Source organism: Desmodus rotundus, chromosome 1 (assembly GCF_022682495.2).
Source record: "Desmodus rotundus isolate HL8 chromosome 1, HLdesRot8A.1, whole genome shotgun sequence".
Classification (NCBI taxonomy): Eukaryota; Metazoa; Chordata; class Mammalia; order Chiroptera; family Phyllostomidae; genus Desmodus; species Desmodus rotundus.
Window position 1 is genome coordinate 121,402,615 of NC_071387.1, and position 20,418 is coordinate 121,423,032.

At 55.8% G+C, this 20,418-nt stretch overlaps 3 protein-coding genes across 4 annotated transcripts; 2 read left to right on the plus strand and 1 right to left on the minus strand.

Moving 5' to 3' along the window:
- The first annotated feature begins 1,212 nt into the window (after positions 1-1,212).
- NAT16 (N-acetyltransferase 16 (putative)) lies at positions 1,213-3,763 on the plus strand. Its single transcript, XM_024571378.2, is given in 10 exon segments — positions 1,213-1,317; positions 1,387-1,566; positions 1,568-1,612; positions 2,363-2,388; positions 2,390-2,540; positions 2,542-2,582; positions 3,197-3,350; positions 3,353-3,405; positions 3,407-3,699; positions 3,702-3,763. Coding segments are annotated over 10 exon segments (1,110 nt in total).
- A 1,879-nt stretch (positions 3,764-5,642) lies between these two features.
- On the plus strand, positions 5,643-13,372 carry VGF (VGF nerve growth factor inducible). Of its 2 annotated transcripts, XM_053930458.2 has the most exons (3): positions 5,643-5,774; positions 10,065-10,376; positions 10,888-13,372. In XM_053930458.2, the coding sequence occupies exon 3, from the start codon at positions 10,908-10,910 to the stop codon at positions 12,759-12,761; it is 1,854 nt and encodes a 617-aa protein (XP_053786433.1). In that variant the 5' UTR covers positions 5,643-5,774; positions 10,065-10,376; positions 10,888-10,907; the 3' UTR covers positions 12,762-13,372. The 2 variants fall into 2 exon arrangements, with proteins under 2 accessions (XP_053786433.1, XP_053786440.1); XM_053930465.2 differs by lacking the exon at positions 5,643-5,774 and having other exon boundaries at positions 10,040-10,376.
- A 641-nt stretch (positions 13,373-14,013) lies between these two features.
- Positions 14,014-20,179, minus strand: AP1S1 (adaptor related protein complex 1 subunit sigma 1). The gene is made up of 5 exons (XM_024571668.4): positions 20,040-20,179; positions 18,007-18,185; positions 16,810-16,918; positions 16,025-16,162; positions 14,014-14,793 (listed from the first exon to the last, which is right to left on the minus strand). Exons 1-5 carry the CDS (start codon positions 20,040-20,042, stop codon positions 14,746-14,748), a joined length of 477 nt encoding a protein of 158 aa, XP_024427436.1. The 5' UTR covers positions 20,043-20,179; the 3' UTR covers positions 14,014-14,745.
- Between the last annotated feature and the right edge of the window lie 239 nt (positions 20,180-20,418).

Genomic DNA, 20,418 nt, shown 5'->3' on the forward strand with positions numbered 1-20,418 from the left:
GTTCTCATTTAAAAAAAAAAAAATCCAACCCAGCCAATATTAGCCTCCACAAAGTAGCTTGAATGTGTGTCCCCCAGGATGTTGGTTAATGAGGCCTAATGCAGGTTATGTGAGGGGAGAATTATAACTGGCTGAAAGAGAGAGGAGGGGGATTTGGTTGATTTGGTTGGTCTGGAGGAGGGAGGTCTGGAAATAAAGAATCATCAGGACTTGGGGAGGGAGCTTCCTCTTTAGCCCTGTTTCTGGGCAGGAAAAAGAGAAAAGCTAGAGGCCAAGTGGGGGCCAGATCCACAGGGGGCTGACCCAAAAAGGAGACTTTGAGGAATGGAAAGGGCAAGGAAAGCTCTGTGTGGGAGATGGGGCAAAGATTATTAGGACAAATTTTAAAAAGAGGAAGCGGGGGAGGATATATAAAAAGAAGGACTCCATCTTTTGAGGGAAGGAAAATGAGGAGGGGGCATTGGGTGATCTTGGTGGATATTTTGATTGCTGAAGCTCCCACAGAACGCTTTTCAAAATGGTCAGCTCACCCTGGAGTGGAGCCGAGTCTCCCTCAGGAGGAAGGAAGGGGTGGTTCTGATGAGCCCAGAAGGGTCAACTTGGAATTTTTTACTGGAACTGTCCATCTGTCCACTCCTTTGGTTTATGTTTGAATACGTGTGTTTGGGGTGGAAGGCACTGGGGCAGTAATATGAAGGAGATCTGGGGTGTACACCCCCTCCCTTCACCCTGGTAGATAAGTGACAATGGCAGGAAAGGGGGGGTGGGAGTTGAATCCTTCACTTTCCCCAGAAACCCTCCTGGAGGGGGAGTGGACATGATGGAAATTTCTTGCTCACGTTCTCACACAGTGGTGGTAGGGCCCTTGAAGAGGTATCCCTCCATTACTTATGCCACCCCATTTTTCCTTTGAGTTCCTGGGCTAACTGGGTATGGAGGGGGTCAGAGGCTAGTCTCTGGGGAGGTCACAGGGTCCTGCGTTTGTGAATTTTCAGGAGAGTCTGGTTGGGTGGAGCAGGATAGGACTGGGAGTTCTTGGAGCTGGTGGAAGGGGGTAGCTGGAGGCCTTCCATCCCTAGGGTGGTTGTGAAGAGCAGAAGAGAAGCAGTGTTTGTGTAGGAAGGGACTGTGGGGACTGTTTGTGTGTAGGGAGCCAGATGTGGAAACAGCGGGCTCTGACCTCATGCTGGGTTTTCTCTTTTCTGCAGAGCAATGAAGCTGGAAGCTGGCTGTGGTGTAGCCACCTCAGATGTCCCTAAGTCCAAAAAAGAGGCTGAGCCAGATGTAGAGCCACTGTCAGAAAACCTGCCACAGGACGCCAGGTCTGGATCAGGGTTTGAGACTGAGGACAGGCCTTTGGGGGCTGAGTCAGGGCCTAAGGCCAAGGCCAAGTTCTTGGGGGCCAAGCCCAGGTCTGGATCTGGGCCTGAGACTGAGGTTGAGTGGTTGGACTTTGTGGGGGTCACAGGACAGGAGTTTGAGGAGGTGCTGGCCATCTCAGGGGCCACCTATGGTGGCTCCGACTATCTTCCTACCCCCTATCACAGCTGGCTCCAGACCCCAACCTGGCTCCAGACACACGGTGGTGCTGGCCAAGCGGAACACAGGAGTGGTGAGAACCGGGGCCCAAGTGAAAAGGGGTAAAGCCACATTTGGGTACCTGTATCTTAGGAAGGAGAGGAAGCAAGCCTCTCCCTCAGCCCTTGTCTGGTTGCTGAGGATATACAGCAGGCTTTGGAATCAAAGAGCAGGGCATTCAGATCCAAGGGCCCAGACAGTGAACATGGAGTGGGGGACGTGTAGAACTCTACACGAGAGGAACCACATGAACTGGTGAGAGCTTCAGTATTTGAGGATTTGTTTGAGGAGTTTCTGAGTGCAGGAGCACAAAAAGAGGAGAGCAGGTAAGTGGGGGTAGGCTGGGGGTGGGAGCGGGTAGAGGGGGGCCAGGACCCCTGAGTAGACTGACCTCTGGCGCAAAGAAGGCCTGGTTGGGTGAGCAGGACTAGTCGAGGATGGGCTCCTGGACAGAACCTAGAGAAAAGGGGCATGGTAGGTAACTGAGGGCGTGGCGAACTCCTGGGGGTGGGGCCAAGAAAAGGGCGTGGCGAGTGGCCAGAGACCTATTGCACCCGGAGCTACAAGCTTCTCAAGAGGTGAAAGCAACCCCAGCGAATGACCATTCTGCTGGCTCTGGAATCCGAGGCCCAAGTGCTGGGGAGAGCGTTCTGAACTGGCTCCAGGTCTGGCCGGGCGCCAAGAGTGGTGACGAAGGAGGGCTCAGCGTGTGGGAAGAGGCGAGCCCTGTGAGCCGAAAGGGGCGGAGTCGGGGCAGGGTTCCCCTAATGGCCTTGGTCCACAGATCGGGCTGGAGTCGGTGCACTTGACACGGGAAGACGCCGCTGGTGGAGGAGCTGCGCGTGGCGCCCTGGGAGCACGGCAAGGGCAGGACCGAACTGCTGCAGCGCTTCCGCTTGCAGCTAGTCAAGCAACAGTACCTGGGGGTTAAGGTGGCACAACTTGCCCGGGAAGAGCTGCTGCCCCTCCAGGGGGCTGAAGAAATACCACCTAATCACAAAGCAGGTGAGAAGGACATGGGGCTCGGCGTCCTCCCCCAGGCCCAGCCAGTCAACGGCTTTCTTACTCTGCCGGCTCTACCGAGTGGGGGCGCCCATGAGCCCAGCACTGGGACTCCCAGGCCTTACCCAGGCCCTTTTGCCAAGCGGAAGCGAAACAGCTTCCGACTCCCAGCTGTCAAACCCTCAGCCCTTACTTCCAGAGGCTGAAGAACCCAGGAGACTAGACTTCCGTGATTCTGCCTCCCCTACATCGATCCTGTCTCCCTTCAGGGACTCAAACATCTGAGCCCTTATTCTCCCCCCTCATCCTCCGTCGTTCTACTAATTCAACTGATTGATCTGCCTTCTCATTTCCACTTCTCTCAGAGACTCAGGGGCCCACACTCCCAGTCCCCTGGATACTCCACGCTGACCCCACCTCCCCTATTCGGAGGCTTTGCCCCTGGTTCGTCCTTGTTACCCTTAGGGACCCGGGCTTTCACATATCCCACCTCAGCCTGCACCCCTGTAGGGCCCACGTGGGAGCCTGGGGGATGAATATGGGAGTGAAGATGCCGAGAGGCGCTGGGCTCGCCAGCCCGCCCGTCTCCCGTCGGGAGCTCACTTGTACCCCCCGCAGGGTGTCCTTTGGTCAGATTGAACGCGTCAACGCTGCTGGCAGGTCTGGGCACGAGGCTGGCGGCGCTGCGGGTCTCAGGCACCTTCTCTCTCCTGCCCACCGAGGCCCTGTCAGAGGCAGGCGGCAACGAGGCAAGCCTGCTGTCGCCCGCCCTCTGTGCAGAGACGTGCTGCCAGGCAGGATCCTCACCCAGGACTGGAAGCCCTACGAGCGAGAGCAGCCTGCGCCTGCTGGCGGCCAAGGGCCTGGAGTGGCGCTTGGACAGCCGCACGCGCACGTGCGTGATCACGCTATGCACACGCCCTTTCCTCACTCTGCATGGCGGCGAAGGCGCGTGGTGCTACCTCGGCGTGGATGCCTTTGGCTGCGACTATGCTCAGATGCAGAGCCAGTTTCCGTGGCATCTGCACCTCCAGACCCCGCGCCTCACCGGCCTCAACATTTTGTGTCAGCTCTTCCTGGCGCTCCAATTGTGGTCACAGCTGGCTTATTTCTGCCAGCCGTCTTGGGGCTCGAGCTGGTCAAGGGTTATGCTGAGCAGTATCTGCTGGAGGCCGACATCTGAGGCCTCTACTATCTGAGAAGCACTTTATACCCTCCCACCCTAGATCCCCCCCCAAACCCCCGCCCTCATTTGAAGGCCCCACCCCCTGACCTGCTGCCTATCCTAACCAGCTCTCCATCCCTCCTTTCCCCCCCTACCTCTCTGTCATCTTACCTCTAACACTCCCAAACACCGTTGCCCAAGGCCTGATCTGAATGGCCTGGCTTGGGGGAGCCCTTGCGCTGCTATTGCCCACACTTTCCCCTTCCCCACAAAAGAACCTGTTCCTTCACATGCTTCATAGCTTTCTCCTGTCCATCGTCCTAGCCTGGGAGTGAACTCTGTCCTTTCTGGCTCTCCTTTCTGCCTCCTCCTGGTGGGAAGTGGGCAGAAGCGCACAACGCCCAGCACCTCTCCCGGAGCACAGCTACCCAGAAAAAACTTTCTTCCTCCTGCTACTTCCCAAGCCCTCAGAGCTTGCCTGGTGCTCCCCTCACTGCCCTCTTAGCGTCCTGTATCTCCAGATCAGTGGTCTCTCCCTCCTCTCTGGACACCCATCTTCTTCCTCCCTGGACCTCCCAGACACTTAGTTCCTCATTGCCTCTCCGCTCCCTTTCCCCATGACCTTTATCACCCACCTCGTGTGCAATATGGAGAGGGACCCTGCAAATGAAATAGATTTATAATGCTGTCCCTACTTTGGCCCTCTTTATGCTCTGGTGTTGTACCTTTCTGAGCCTGCCCCCTCTGATGAGGGTTTCCTCCAATTTTGCACAATGTTGCTATTTCACAGGGCCCCTCCCCGATATCCCCCAAACAGCAACAAAACCAGGAGGTTCAGGCTGGAGAGTTGTGTAGTGAAGCATAGGCCCCTCAGCCCATGTGGGGCTGTCTCCTAATTCTAAAAAGCCTCCTTCTAGTGAGACTGGAACCCCCACCTCCAGGTTTTTCTGGACAGTCCTCCTTCCTCTTGTTCCTTTCTGCTTTTTGGACTTTGAGAGTCTTCTATTTAAATGCAAGTAGTAACAGCTGTATTTCCACAGTGCTGTCTTCTATACTGGATCCTCACATCTACCGCAGAGGGAGGAAATAGAGGCCCAGAAAAATCAAAGTGACTTCCCAATCACTCACAGTAGCTGGGAGCCTCGCAGGGACTAGAACTCAGATGTCCCAAGCCCAAAGCGTGCCTCCGAGCCTCACTCTTTGACGGTGGTAGCTTGAACTTCTTGTTGGACGATGGAGAGCTGCTAAGGACACATTGACAGCAAGCACAGGGATGGAATCCAAGATGTGGGCAGAGGACGGTGCCAGAAGGTGGAAAGTGGGCAAGGAGAACCACTGCTGTTCCAGTTCTGGCCTTGCCGATGTGCTCCTCTACCTGCCGTGCCTGGCCATGCTGCCACCCTTCCAGTCACTTCAACCAAGGCTGTGTTGCAATAAAACGGACTCAGCCCACCGCCTGTGCTTGTTTTACTTCTTCTCAGTGGGGAGGCGTGAGACGCCTTATCCTCCCTCTTCCCAAGTAGCCTGTGCTAGAGAGGATCTCTAAGCCTTGTGGCAATGGGGCTAATGACTTTCTGGAGGGGAACCGGGAGAGGCTGCTTGCCCTTGCGCACCCCCATCCCTACGCCAGATAAGCGGCAGAAAGAAGCGATTGCACTAAACCAAGGAGGTCAGCAGCGCTCCGCCCTGACTAGACCCTGGCCTCACTTTCCTCCGGACCTGGGAGTAAGCTGCTGTCCAAATTCTGTGGGCTCTTCCCCCAAGTACCCCTTGCCATCCAGGACCAGCCTCCCTCGGTCCTGCGATCCAGGCATCTAACTCATAGCTCTGTACTCTCTCGTGGCCAGCTCGCTCGCTTTCTGCATTCCTGGGTGGGCACCGCGCAGAAGTGGAAGGAGGTGGAGGTAGCCTGGGAGCCGCTTGCCCAGGAACCAAGCTCCGGAGCGGTGAAGACTGCGATCCCGAAAAGTAACACGCGGGGGCGCTAGGACGTGTTCGGATGCGGGCGAGGCAGCGCAAGGTGGTTTCGGTCCGTGTGTGTCCATGGGCGTCTTTGTGTGTCTGCGTTTCTGTATATGTGTGTACGAGTAATGGGATGTCTGGGTAAGATATGTTCGGGACAACGTGGCGGGTGTACCCCAGAATCAGGTACTCCAAGTGTCTTTTTGATGAGGACAATGCTTGATATGTTGCTATGTACGTGTGGATGGGGAGGCAGGGAACTGTGTGTGTGTCGTCGTGTGTGCAAGGCGTAGCCTCTGAGTCCCTGACCCGCGTCTTGGATTTTTGAAGTCACATACCTTTAGGGTTTTTACCCCTTTATCTCATGTAAGAAGAATGAAGGCTCTCAACGCCAATCTCTATTACCCTGGTCACATCTTCAGCATAGGTCTGCGTGACCCTGCCAGGCTAGGTGGGACATTGTGTTTGTGCAGTGGGTGTGTCTCAGAATACCAGTGCAATTCTGAATGATAGTGTGTTGTATGTATGTGACAGGTGGGTGTTGGGAGGAGGTTGATTCAGGTTTATGGAATTAAACAGTTTCCTTTTTCTTGTTAGTTTGTGGATATCACCTTCATGGCGTGTTTTCCTTTCCCAGTCTCTCCAGTAGTTGTCTCTCTGTGTCTCTCCTCATCTCTGTCTGTCTCTCTCTCTCCCTCTCCCTTTCTTGGTGACTCATCTCTGCGGCTTTGCTCTCCCCCGGGCTTCCTGGGTCTCCCCTCCCCCATTCAGGACTGTTGGGGGGGGTTATGAAGGAATGGGATGGGGTAATGAAAATTTGGGTGAGCACCCCCTTCCTGTTATTTATAATTTCCAGACATGTCAGTGGCCCCCAACCCTCTCCCAGTCCCCTTCCCAGGACTCTCCACCCTACTAAACTGGGATGGCAGGGGATAGGGCAACAGTGCATTCTGATAGGGTCATTCCCAGGGACTCATCACCTTCTTTCTGTTCAAAGTGGAGACCCCTGTCCCTCTCATAAGGTGCCCCCGCCCTGCCTGTCCCCCACCCCCATCGCTGACGCAATGAAAGGCTGCAGAGGTGAGTCACCATTTGGGGGGAAGGGAGGAAAGGGGGACCGTAAGCTTCACGGGAAAGGGGGTGTTGGTGGGGATGGAGGTGGGGGGACAAGCTCCTGCTTGCTCTCTCTATGTCTCTCCCAAACTTTCTCAGGGAAAAGACCCAATGCTGTGCCCCCTCCCCTGGTTTTCCAAACCTTTAGCTTGGATCATCACTCTGCTGGACCCCACCTTCTCCTACTACTCTACTGGAGAGTGGGAGGTTCAGAAAAACAGACAGGGAGAGAAGGATTTATACATACAACTCAGAGCAAACACCATGAATCCCCTCTGGGCCCCCACTTCAGCTTTGCCTTTTCCAACTCTGTCTCTCCATGTCTCATTCTTTCCTGCCATCTCCCTCTCTCCCTACCCCAGGAGCCTGTCTCCAATCCAGCAGGGCACGAAGAGCACAGTACGTCTCCGAGAGGTAGAGAGTGTGTGAATAAACTGACCCAGGTAGGGAACTGGAAAGGAGAGAGGCAGAAACAGACCCAGAGATTCAGAGACCATGCCGATAAAAGGGATCAAGATCCAGATTGTGGAATCGCCAAGCCTATTGCCATGGTACCCGGCGCTTCCATCTTGCTGCCCTCTCATCCACTTCATGAAGACTGGGACTCTTGGGATGCTAATTTCTGAGATGTTCCCCTGGGCTCTTGGGCTCGAGTGGAGAAAGGAGTGGGGAATTGTGGAAGAATGGAGAAATGGGGAACACTCTGAAAACAAAGGGCAAGGACCTGAACTTGAGGGCTGCAGATGAGTGGTTTGGATACTGAGGCTTTATGGCATAGAAAAATGTCAATGTGGGGGAGGGGCAGGAAAGAGCAAAGGCACACAAAAGTCCACATAACCTCTAACATATACCATCAGACATGAAAGAATCCAGAGAAACGGATAAAAACACATGTACTGACACATCTTATTGACACACCAGCCCAGGCACACCTTCCAGACACCAGCAGATGCCCAGACTGGATACACACAAAGAATCTTAACTACATGGTATACTGACACTCAGGAGGGGTCAGAACCCACACGCTCTCACTTACACACAGACACCTGGAAACAGGCAAAAACACAGCCACACAGACTGAGAAGACTACATACATATTTAAATGGGAACACTACCATGCCCATCCACTCTTGGTCCCCCTAGTTCCCTTTCTTTTTCTTCTTCCTGTTTCACTAATCCCTGCACATATATACACACGCATGTTCATGCTCACATATGTGCATGTGCACATGGATGAGCCCACAGTAACACAGTTTCTCTAGGTGCACCTCCCCTCATCTCACACTTGCTCTCTCAGCCCCATCAGCCTTTTAGTCTCCCCCTTGGCTCCCTCCCCTCTTTCTTGCTCTTGGATGGCTTCCCCTCCCCCGCTCCAGATGTCAGAAGCATCTCTCTCTGATTCATCCTCCTCAGGAAGGTAACGTGACCCCCTCCTCATTCCAATGCTCTCAGTAACCAGGCTGAGAAAAAAAAAAGGGGGGTAGGTGGGGAGGGGAAGAATGAGGGGAGCCCACAGGGGTAGGAGGAGATCCTACATTGTCGTGAGGGGGTGGGGGTGAAGTAGTGCTGTGGTCTCTTGCCCCCTCCTCTCCCTCCTTTCCTTGGCATCTCCAAAATCACCTTGGCTTTCAGTTTATTCCCTCTTTTAGCCTGTTCCTTCTACCTGCTCCAGATTCCCTCCTTCCTTCCTCCCTCTCCTGCTGCCTTCTCTCCTCTCTTTCCTCTCTCTACTCCTCCCCACCTTTTTCCTCGCAGAGCTGATGGGCTTTCTTCTGGGAAAGTCGAGCCACTGATGGAACCGAGAATCTACTGTTGGCTATAGAGGGAAAACACGTGAGTGATTGTGTATGTGTGAGAGGAAGAGAGAGGGAGATGAGGATCAGTGCTAGGAAGCGATGAGGAGGGGTTGAGGACGGGCTCTGACAATCTGAGCCCTGCCTGTGCCCATGGGCACCCGTGTCCGCAGTTCGTGTGTGTCTGGTGTGTGTCATTTTAACTCCCCCTTTCCCTGCCCACGCCCCCGCACAGCTTTTTGCCTGCACTGCAGCCCCCCTCCCTCCCCTTCTTTCCTGCAGTGGCTGCTCCCCTTGGCTATCTCCCCTCTCCCTTACCCCCTCCCCATTTCCGTCCCCCTCCTCCACCCCCCGCCCACGGCTGGTCTCCCTTCACTGGACCCGGCTAGCTGATGGATTGATTCTCTTTGCGCAATCTGTGCGTCATCGTCCCCCACCCCCCGGAACCTCTAGCTGTCCAAGCCCCCAGCCCCGACCCCTCAGGCTGGAGATACGGACGAGGGGTATGGTGGCTGTAAGGGGCGATCTCTGACGTTGCACGCCCACCCCCACCTCCTGCATCGCGTTCAAACCTTCCCTTTAAGCAGTGGAGAGAGCTGGAGTTGAGTCACCCCGCCACCTGCGCAACCCCCTCCCCACCTGGTTGCTCTTGCCCTCCAAACGTCCTTTGGGGGGGAAGCAGCAGGAGAAAAAGAAGCCGAAGGGGATGGGGAGTGGTGGGCTGGAAAGGGACACAGCGGAGGCGCCAAGAGACGCTACAGAGTCAGCTGGACAGAAGGACAGACACACCTTTTTCTTCAGACACGCACTGACAGTGTACAGACACGACACAGGCACATTCTCAGCCTTCCCCCTTTCCCCTCCGACTTGGACCCTTTTTGGTGGGATTACCAAAACCGCAAGGTCCACCCATCTGCCCCGGCCCAGGGCCCGCACCCTGCACCGCAGATCCGCGAACAGCGCCTGCAGGCGCTCAGATCCGTCCCTCCTTTCTCAGGTTCACGCCGTCCTTGGGCGTGTTCCCCATGGATCTTGAGGCCAGGGGACGGGGAGCCTGCCCCCACCCCCTACTTTGGATTTTTATCCTCCCCCTTCCAGTAAGATATCCTGTTGGTGCCCAGTCAGACCTGGGAATGCCCCCATCCTATTCCGTTTCATGACACAGACTCCCGCAGCTGCAAGTTGCTGGATAACCCACCCTCCTGCCTTCCAGCGCCTCTGCATCCACCTTTCCATTCATTTTCCCATTCATTCATTCATCCTTTTCTCCTCATCCCTCCTTCATTCATTCATAGCCCCCAACCCTGCCCGCCCCGGCATTTCATTCATTCATTCATTCATTCATTCATTTCCCGGGTGCTCCACTAGCGCACGCCCCTCCGGTCGAGGGTCCAGCGCGCAGGCGCAGGCCGGGAGAGCACCGCAACCTCCAATCACTGGGCATCCTCCAGCTTCTAGGCACCCGCCCGCTTCTCCATGAATGAACATTGACGTCAATGGGGCGGGACCATCCCACGTGACACTGCGCGCCCCTCTTTATAAGACCGGAGCGGCGCGGGCGCTGTCCAGCGTGCTGAAGCCGGAGCGAGCAAGCTTCCCGGAGACGCGCGGACCCAGCTGAGTCCAGTCTACTGGACGCCAGACCTTGCCCGTCGCTCGTATCCTAGCCATCTCTCCGAGCCAAGGCGAACGCGTCCAGATCTTCCCCTGTCCCCACCCTGCCTCGACCCTCCTCTTCACCACCCGCGTCGTGACACCAGCTGGTAAATACTCCACTGTCCGACCCTCAAACCCTGGCAGCAGTGGGAGTGATGGAGGGTTCTCTCTCCTCCCGGGTGGGGGTGTTCAAGCCACATCAGGGAGCCACCCGTAAGGGTCCCTGGTAAATGGGGGAGTCGCTGCTTTTTGCTTGCTGCTGAAGTCGCCCACGCACCACCCAGAGTCCTGGGGGAGGGAGCAGAGATTTTTTTCCCCTTATCCTCGCTGCTCAGTACGTGGGCGCTGGCAATGAGATGGCTCAGAGAAGGGGGCGAGGAGGCTCCGGGGTGCGAGGGTTTCGGGCATTTTCCCATTTACACGACTCCAGAGATCGCCATAATATCTTCCTAATTTGAGCCTAAACGTCCCTCTTCTGGGTAAGATTATGGGGATTGGGGAAGCCCTGATTTCCTGATTACAGGTGGGGGAAGGGAATATAGAATCAGAGAGTGAAAAATTCTTATAGAAATCCCCTCTTTTTTTTTTTCTTTTCCTTTGCCCTCTTTTGTTTTTCAGTCTCGGACAGTCCCTTAGTCATGAAATCGCTCAGGTTGCCGGCTTCCTCCCTCTTCTGCTTCCTTCTACTGATGAAGGGGCTGGAAGGAGCGCCCCCCGGGCGCCCTGAGGCGAAGTCACCTCCTCTCAGCTCTGAGCATAAAGAGCCGGTAACTGGGGACGCAATACCCTGGCCAAAGGACGGTCCCGTTCCGGAGGTCCGAGCCGCTCGAAATTCGGAGCCGCAGGACGAGGGAGAGCTTTTCCAGGGGGTGGATCCCCGGGCGCTGGCCGCGGTGCTGCTACAGACACTCGACCGCCCGGCCTCGCCCCCGGCGCCAGGCGGCTCCCAGCGGGGGCCAGAGGAAGAGGCAGCAGAAGCGCTGTTAACGGAGACAGTGCGAAGCCAAACCCACAGCCTCCAAGCGCCAGAGACCCAAGCACCCGCGGCTCCGCCTGTCCCTCAGACTCAGGAGAATGGTCCCGACGCGGGCGACCCCTCCGAGGAGCTCGAGGCGCTGGCTTCCCTGCTCCAGGAACTGCGAGATTTCAGTCCGAGCAGTGCCAAGCGCCAGCAGGAGACCGCAGCGGCAGAGACGGAAACTCGCACCCACACGCTGACCCGAGTCAACCTGGAGAGTCCCGGGCCGGAGCGCGTGTGGCGCGCTTCCTGGGGGGAGTTCCAGGCGCGTGTCCCGGAGAGCGCGCCCCTGCTGCCCGCGGCTCCTCAGCAATTCCAGGCTCCTATGCCCGAGAGTCGCCCCCTTCCCGGAGCCCGCCAGTTCGGGGGGAAAGCGCCCTCCCCCAAAACACACCTAGGCGAGGCGTTGGCACCCCTGTCGAAGGCGTACCAAGGCCTGGGCGCCCCCTTCCCCAAGGTGCGCCGGCCGGAGAGCTCACTTCTGAGCGGCTCCGAGGCGGGGGAGCGCCTTCTACAGCAAGGGCTGGCTCAGGTAGAGGCGGGGCGGCGGCAGGCGGAGGCCACCCGGCAGGCCGCCGCGCAGGAGGAGCGGCTGGCCGACCTGGCCTCGGACCTGCTGCTCCAGTATTTGCTGCAGGGCGGGGCCCGGCCGCACGGCCTGGGGGGTCGGGGGCTGCAGCAAGAGGAGCAGGAGCTGCTGAGCGAGAGGGAGGAGGCGGAGCAGGAGAGACGCGGCGGAGAGGAGAGGGTGGGGGCCGAGGACGAGGAGGCGGCGGAGGCGGAGGCGGAGGCGGAGGCGGAGGAGGCGGAGAGGGCGCGGCAGAACGCGTTACTGTTCGCCGAGGAGGACGGGGAAGCCGGAGCCGAGGACAAGCGCTCCCAGGAGGAGACGCCCGGCCACCCTCGGAAGGACGCTGAGGGGGCAGAGGGGGGCGGGGAGGAGGAGGACGACGACGACGAAGAGATGGACCCACAGACGATCGATAGCCTCATCGAGCTGTCCACCAAACTCCACCTGCCAGCGGACGACGTGGTCAGTATCATCGAGGAGGTGGAGGAGAAGCGGAAGCGGAAGAAGAACGCCCCCCCGGAGCCCGTGCCGCCCCCACGGGCTGCCCCCGCCCACGCCCACGCCCGGTCCCCTCAGTCCCCGCCCCCCGCCCCCGCCCCCCCCCATGAGGAGCTGCCGGATTGGAACGAGGTGCTCCCGCCGTGGGATCGGGAGGAGGTTGAGGCTTTTCCCCCGGGGCCCTACCACCCTTCTCCCAACTACATCCGGCCTCGGACTCTGCACCCTCCGGCCGCCTCGCGCCGCCGCCACTACCACCACGCCCTGCCGTCTTCGCGCCACTATCCCGGCGGGGAGGCCCAGGCACTGCGAGCGCAGGCGGAGGCGGAGGCGGAGGAGCGCCGGCTGCAGGAGCAGGAGGAGTTGGAGAATTACATCGAGCACGTGCTGCTCCAACGCCCGTGACAGGCCCCGCCCCGGAGCGCCCACGCGGTGCGCGCAGTCACCCCCCTCCGTGTCGCTCCAGTCCCAGTTGGGTGTTTGCATGCGTCCTGACCCCGCCCTTGGCCCCCGCCCTCTCCCCCCCGGGCTGTGCAGAGAATCCGCCAGACCTCTCCCAGGGTCCAAAGCCCGAACTCCCCAAACTCACTGGCGGGTGTTCTAGGGCCAGCCCGGGCGGGCAGGTGGTTGTGCGAGTCCTCTCCCCTCACGGGGAGCTGCCCCCATGTAGTCTTCTAGTTCCAGCTGTGTCTGTCTCCTGCCCTTTCGGCTTTCCACAAGCCTCTCCACCCTCTCCTGATCTCTGTGAATTTACCCCTTCTTCCCTTTCTCTCTTGTAAATACCCCTCACGGAGGAAATAGTTTTGCTAAGAAATAAAAGTGACTATTTTATTAGGACTTTGTTCTCGGTTATTCACCCGTCCCCTTGGGCCAGCTTGGTCCTTCCCAAGGGGCGGTGAGGGAAACGCCAGCCACATTACCCATCTCCTGCTCAAAGCGAGGGTGGAGTGGCCACAACCACTTCATACTGTATTGGGGGTAGTATAGGCTCACATCCATTTGGAAACCCACTCCATTTCCAGCTGTGGGGTGGTGATAGTTAAGTCATGGGTTCCCAGGGCCTGGCAGAAAGATGCAAAGTAGATAAGGAGCCACAGCTCTGGGCTACCTAGGAGGTTCTACTTTCCCTGACCCTGAAGCCACATAGGCAGTGCCGGTGGCTCCCCAGAGCCCCTGTTCCACCTCACTGACCTGCCTCCCTTAACTACTCCCTAAATACCCTGGTCCTACATACTTCACAAGAAATAGGAGGTGGTGGTGCAGGGGATGGTCAGCAGCCACATAAACAACCTGGTTTCAGCCACTTCTCAACCCTTTTCTAAGCACAGGGGGTGGGATATATACCCTTGAACTCCTGAGTCTCCTTCCCAAGTATAACTAAACCATGCAAATGCAATCTTCCACAGAGAAACCGTAAAACAGGACACTGTTAAATTTGCATTTCAGAGAAGCAATGGATACGTTTGCATGGGATACACTTAACCTTTAAAATTATCATCATACAAATTGAACTGGGTATCTATCCCTTTTACAAAAAAAGTGTAGGACCTAAACATGGCAGGCCCAGTTCCCATGCAGTCAACTGTGCAGTGTTCCTGTCCCCTCCCGACTGATCCCGGCAGCCCTGCCTCCTTCACAGACCCTCAGGCAGGCAAAGTCCAGAAATGTGTTTCTTTTTATTTCAGATGAAAGGAAATAAAGTCAGACACTTCCCCACTCCACCCTCTTAGCTCCTGCCTCATCCAGAACCTGGTGTGAAAGGGGACAGGGCCCAGTCTCCCATGAAGCCTGCCCTTCCCCCAACCCTCCTTCCCTCCCTCCAAATGGCAAGGTTAGAAAAACAATTAACTGTGTTGTTCCTCCCCCAGCACTGAACAGAGGCCCTACTGCAGCCAAGAAGGACGGGAAGGAGGCAGATGAGGGGAAAGGACAACCCAATCACTACACAGATGCCCCCTTCCCAGGCAGAAAGGCTGCCCTGGTTGGCTGCAAGGGGGATGGAGGTAGGTTATGGGGCAGGGAGAAGAGCCCTGAAAACCTTTTCCCTTTAACCTGACATATTTATATATTTACAGTTATAAGGGAGGGAAGGAAGTTTGGAGTAATAGATCTTCAAAGGCAAGGAATGAAAGCCAAATAGCACCCCCGTCTTGGGTCGTGGTCATAGTTTTCTGCCTCCTAGCTCCAAACACCTTCAGTAGGAAAAGGGAAACAGGAGGTAGGGGGTGAAAGGAGGGACTGTTTGAGGGTCCTGAGCCTACAGCTCACTCCAAGAGAAGTTGAGGCAGCAGAAGAGGGGCAGCTGAGTCCCACCCAAAAAAGGGCTGCTTGTGGCTTGTGCCCTGCCTCTCCACCAGCTCCCCATATTTCCATGCGGCCAAGGCGGGGGCTATGCCAGACCCATCTCCTCCAACACACTGCGCGGCGACTCATCCTCCTAAGGCAGAGACAAACAGGGTGACGCAGAGACACCAGGAGAGGCAGACAGGGAACGAGGGAGGTGGGTGGGCAAGACAACAGCATCACAAAGACAGAGGCAGAATGGGGGAAGCACACAGAGAAACAGGGAGGGGAGAGAGAAGCCAATGTGAGCCCAAGGCAGAACAGCTGGGGAACCCTTCAGGGGCGTTCCCTAGCCTCCTAGGACCACCTCCCAGAGCCAACTGTGACAAGGAGAAGGGTCCAAGTTGAGTCTGCCACCACCCAGAGAACCCAAAGCCAGGTTGGTGAGCAGGGGGGCTCAGCCTTAGTATCTGAGGGGAAAGGGAGTGAAGCTGGGACTGGGGAATGGGAAACACTTTCTGAGGGCTGGGGTTGGCACATGGTTGGGTCCATTTTTCAGGGGTAGAGAGGAGTAAAAGGTTGGCATCAGGTCCCTGAGGTATGGTGAACCAGACTGCAGAAAGATGAGTCATTAGGGTCTGAGCACAGCACTGGTAACAGATGTGTGTGTGTGTATCAAGGCACATATGTGCTAGGGTGTGTGCACATGCACACACATGTATGTGTGTAAGGGAACCTGTACCAGCGGGGTGACAAGTTCAGTTCTGCTTTTCTCCTATTGCAGAGGAGAGGCCCCCATCTCACCCCCTCCTCAAAGCCAGCTCAGGCCAGCTTGCTTGTCACTGCAGATTCCGGTGACTCATCTTCCTGCACCAAGTCTCAGCAGTGGCACAGCAGAGGGGCAAGCACTAATGCGGTGAGGGCAGGGGCGCCTGACCGCAGCGTGAACCAGCAGCGAGGTGCCTTCTACCCCAACCCCAAATCCCTATAGCCTTTTGCTTCTGAGAAGCAGAGGCTCATTGAGTGTGGATTAAAAAAAGGGGGAAGAAAAGAATTAATCTGTGTGTTTTCTCCAATTTGTTGAGCGACCCTTAAATGTTAAGATAAGCAAGGCCCAAAGGATATTCAGCTGGGGCAATACACTTTGGATCTTGTGGGAAGGAGGAGGAAATTGACACAGGGGGGCTGTCTTCCACCCCCAGCAATCAGGGCTTGAGGACAAGCTGGCCAACTGGGCGTGGCGGCCAGACACCACAGGGAGGGGGGGTCCTTTGGAAGCGGTGGTGGGAAGGGGGCAGCTGTGGCAGGCAGGCAGGGTGTCCAGGGGAGGGACGGCACCCTCTACCATGATACTCTTCCTCCTTCTCACTGTTCTGGGCCCGTACCTCCTGCAGCAGATCAGCCTGCTCAATAGCCTTTAGCACACTCTTCTTGGAGGTGTCTTGGACATCTCCCCCCATCAAAAACTCATCCAAGATGAAGTAGGCCTTCTCAAAATTAAAGATGATGTCCAGCTCACACACCTGAGAGGAGGGGAAATGGCAGAGTCGAGTGATGAAGTGCATTCCCACTCAACCTGTCCCAGCTCCTTTCTCAACGTGGCTCCCGTCTCCTTCACTACGACTCTTCCCACCTTGGGTTCTTGTGCCAGGTCTATGTTCTCCCAACCCTGAAGCCTTAGACTTAGTTCAGGTTTTCCTTCTCTTTCTTTTGTCTCTTTCACTGTGATCATAAAATATTAGTTGCCCTTGAGTGTGGCTCTTGTTGCTGTTCCCCCACCCCAAATCTGTGACATTGTTCCTACCAGCAGCTGGGCTAGCCTCCTTCCTAGCTCCAAAAGTTCTGTGGAGCTAGGTACTGTGGAGCGGGGCAGGAGGAGTCAAAATCAGGAACTACTGATAAAATCTGAATGGGGCCTCTGTTCTTTTGTGAGAAGCCCGAGCTGAGCTCCAGATGGATTTATTAAGTGGCAGATTCTGGTCCCCACTCCCTTCCTCCAGCTGACTAAGGAGCTGGGATAGGTTTAAGGCTTAAAAAGGGAGATTACTTACCATTCACACTGCTCCAACTGCACCTCTCCCAAGTATCCCAGGGCAGAATAGAAGGGTCCCAGCGTTTAGAGGAAACGGGATTGCTGAGTATGGAAACAGGCAAGGGTGGGGAGACTTACGCTGCCAAAGTATTTGTCCAGGAGTTCCACATATCGGTGGATCAGTTCCAGTGTGATGAGTTCATTGTCTTGGCCCTCGATGGCGCAGCAGAAATAGAGGCTGGCATATCTGAGGACAGGGGCACATGAGAGAGGTAGCTGGGAAGGCTATTAGGCCTGCTCCAGGACCAGGCGTTCTGGGCTCAAACCTTTCATTTCTCCTCATTCCCAGCTTAGCGTCCATGTGGCTACTAGACATACGTGGCGTGGTCCCAGGGTATACAAATAGTAACTTGTTCAGTCTCTTAGTGCCTCTCACAAACAGGCAGACACCAAACTCCTCCCGCTCTCTGACCTGCTCACTTTGACTCAGCAAAAAACTGAGCTAAGTAATTCACCTGCTGAGAAAAGGAACCGGAAAGTGTGTATGTGTTGGTAAAGGTAGCATGGGATTTTTTTAAAAAGAGAAAGATTTTATTTATTTATTTTTAGAGAGAGGGGAAGGGACGAAGAAAGAAAGGGAGAGAAACATCAATGCGAGAGAGAAACATCAATCGGCTGCCCCTTGCATGGCTCCGACAGGGAACTGAACCTGCCACCCAGGCATGTGCACCAGGAATTGAACCGGTGACCTTTCGCTTTGTGGGATGAACCCTAACCAACTGAGCCACACCGGTTAGGGCAGCACAGGATTTATGACTGTTGAATGAGACAACAAGTGACATGTGTAATGGGCAAGATAGGGCCTTCGGGACAGAGGTACGTGCATGAAGTAGGTGTGTGATTAGAGTAAAACTAAGTGGGAAACAAGAATTTCTTCAAGGTAGCTCTGGCTGGTGTGGCTCAGTAGATTGAGTGCAGGCCTGCGAACCAAAAGGTCGCCGGTTCGAGTCCCAGTCTAGGGCACATGCCTGGGTTGTGGGCCAGGTCCCCCCAGTAGAGGGCATGAGGGAGGCAACTACACACTGATGTTCCTCTCCCTCTCTTTCTCCCTCCCTTCTCCTCTGTCTAAAAATAAATAAATAAAATCTTTTAAAAAATTTTCTTCAAGGTAAGTTTGGAAAGGAAAGAAAGCTGAAGCTCATCACTGCCCTTCAGATGTCCTTTGCTCCCAGTTCTCCCTGACCTATGACCTGCTTATTGCTCAGCCATTCAAACCCATTGCCAGGCACCAATCAAGCAGGATCCAGGCAGGTCTGAAAGTAGGTGGGGAGTCACCTCTTATAGACAACTTTGAGGTCCCTCCATTCCAGGAAGCTGCACATCTTCGGTTTGCGAGCCAGAACAACCTGCATAAGCTCCCGAACCATCTTCTTTCTCTCCTTGTCTGATGTGGCCAGGTACCATTTTTGCAGCCTCAGCTTTCCCTGCCGGCTAAACAGCAGCATGAATCGCATCTGGGGGGAGAAGAGGTAGAGCAGAGGATCAGAGATTTGATTCTCTGAGGTTCTTTCCTCCATAAACAAACAGCCCCAAACTCATCTCATCTAATTCTTCTCCACTCACAGCTTCTACTTTCTTCAAACACTCAGCCCTTGCTCCCGACTCTGGGTATTTCCACCAGCTGGTGCCTTTCCTTCTGGGGGGTGTCAGAGCTTCTTTCATTTGGGTTGCAATTCTGGCTTCACTAGTTGAGTAATTTGCTTTGGACGATTATTTTATGTCTCTAGGCCTGTTTCCTGGTCTATAATACGGAGATATTAAAAGTACCTACCTTACAGAGTTGTTAGGAGGGATTAAATGAGTTGATATATGCAACAGTGCCTGGCACATGGTAAACACTGTAACACTAAACTATTATTTTTTCCCCACCTCCTGTTTCCTAATAGTTTCCTAAAGGTAAGTAAAACGCCTAGCACGGTGACAATCAGCCCGTAGCTGATGTCAAGATGTCTGCTTCCTTCCATGTGCCTTCTATCCACCACCACACTGAAATCAGGTATTTTGTCCCTGAAGAAGTTACTTCAATTCTCCACCCCATCCTGGCCATTTGCCTTTGAAGATGTCCCTAACACACTTCCTTCCTGTGCCAGTCATATGCCTAGGGGTGTTTTTCATCTTAGCAATCGGTAATGAGAACCCCCGCCCCCCAAATTCCACCCTCGTCTATCATCAGCCATCCAGGCACTTGGCCACTGGTATTCCTCTCTTCCTTCTTTCATGGTGCCTCTTGCTTGCTACACGCCCACTCCTTCCCCGATACCAGGTGACCAATTTCCCTTTCAGTTCTTCAGTTAGTACACAGCCATCCAGGGTGGCTCTCCTAGGGAATGTTTGTGGAACAGGGCTCAAACTGGGCAGGTTAGGGAGGAATGCAGAGCCTTCCCTACCAGGTGTGCCCCCAGCTACTCAGTTCCAGGAGGTCCTGGCCACATCCTGGAGTTATCGCTTTCTCCCTGCAGCTCTTCTCGCCACGGACATTACCAGGGCTGGAATCTTTGGGTGTGTGAAATAGTACTAGTTTATTACTGTTTAGTAGGCTAAAGGTTGCAATTACAGGGTTTTGTTTGTTTGTTTGTTTTTGATGGGGAGGAAGGGGAAGCGCCGTTAGCGTGATGGGAAGGCAACGGAGGGGCGCAAGGGAGCCCTGCACGTCTAAAATAGGGGTGGAGGGACGAGCAGGAAGACGGAAGGCCTGGGTTCCGGAAAGAGAATGGTGTGGGGAGCGGAGAGCCAAGAGCACCGGAGCCCGAGTTAAAAGTCTGGGTCTTCAAGAGCAAGACCTCAAGCCCACTTGCCTTCCCACCTTACCCTGCCTCTAGGCAGCCGGGCAGTAAACCAAAGCAGGCCGCCCACTCCTCGGACCCGGAAACTATACCCTCCCGTACAGCCCTAACTCCGCGGGCCACCGCTCCGATCAGGGCTGCGCGGCGACAGAGTGTGACCCGCGCTCCCCGCTGCCTTCTTCCGCCAACAGGCCCTCATGCCCCTATTCCTCGGGCGACTTCCCTGCGGCAGTGGTCGGGACCCCTTGGATCGCGACCCCCGCGCCTCCCCCGGCTCGGGACGGTCCCGCCGCCCCCTAAATCAGCTTTCTCGCCCCACTAATACGTCCTCTCCCCGCCCCTTCTCCCTAAAGCCATTTCCAGCTGCTCTTCCTCCCAAGGCCAGCTCGCCCACCCAGGAAAGTGAGGTTCTCTCGGGACCGGAGGAAGAAAGAGCGGCTCGCACAGAGGGCGGCCCCCAAGGACCCCCGCAGGTACAACCCACGTCCCTCGGTTCCCCCTCCCCTCCCTTTTCGCATAGCCTACCATCCTGCAGCCTCCGTCTTGGCACGTCCCTCTTCGGCCACCGTAGGCGCTAGTTCCACTGCCTTTCTTATCCTTTCTTCTCCTCCTCCCCCTCGGCTTGAAGCCCCTCCCCACCCCTTCACGTAGAGTACTGCGCAGGCGCCAACGCTGCGGGGCGCGTGGGCGGGGAAGGAGGCGGAGAAGCGAAAGTCATGGCAACCAGGTCCTTGACTTCAGCTTTCAGCAGCTCTGTAGTCATGGTAACAAGGCTGTCCTGTGGGCTGGTTGGAGGATGGGGGAGAAAGACAATGAGGTCCTCGCGCTTTAGAACCTTGGGAGGAAAAGGCGGGAAAAGGGGTGTGAGGTGGATGGGAGGATAACTGGAGTTTGTGAGGAAGTA

Coding starts and splice junctions, on each gene's coding strand:
- AP1S1 (XM_024571668.4), bottom strand. Junction 16,919..18,006: donor CTCAAAGTTGTCTATAAGAG/GTGACTCCCCAC, acceptor CCCTGTCCTCAG/ATATGCCAGCCTCTATTTCT. Junction 14,794..16,024: donor AGGCTGATCTGCTGCAGGAG/GTACGGGCCCAG, acceptor TCTCTGCCTTAG/GAGGATGAGTCGCCGCGCAG.
- VGF (XM_053930458.2), top strand. CDS start 10,908: ATGAAATCGCTCAGGTTGCCGGCTTCCTCCCTCTTCTGCTTCCTTCTA.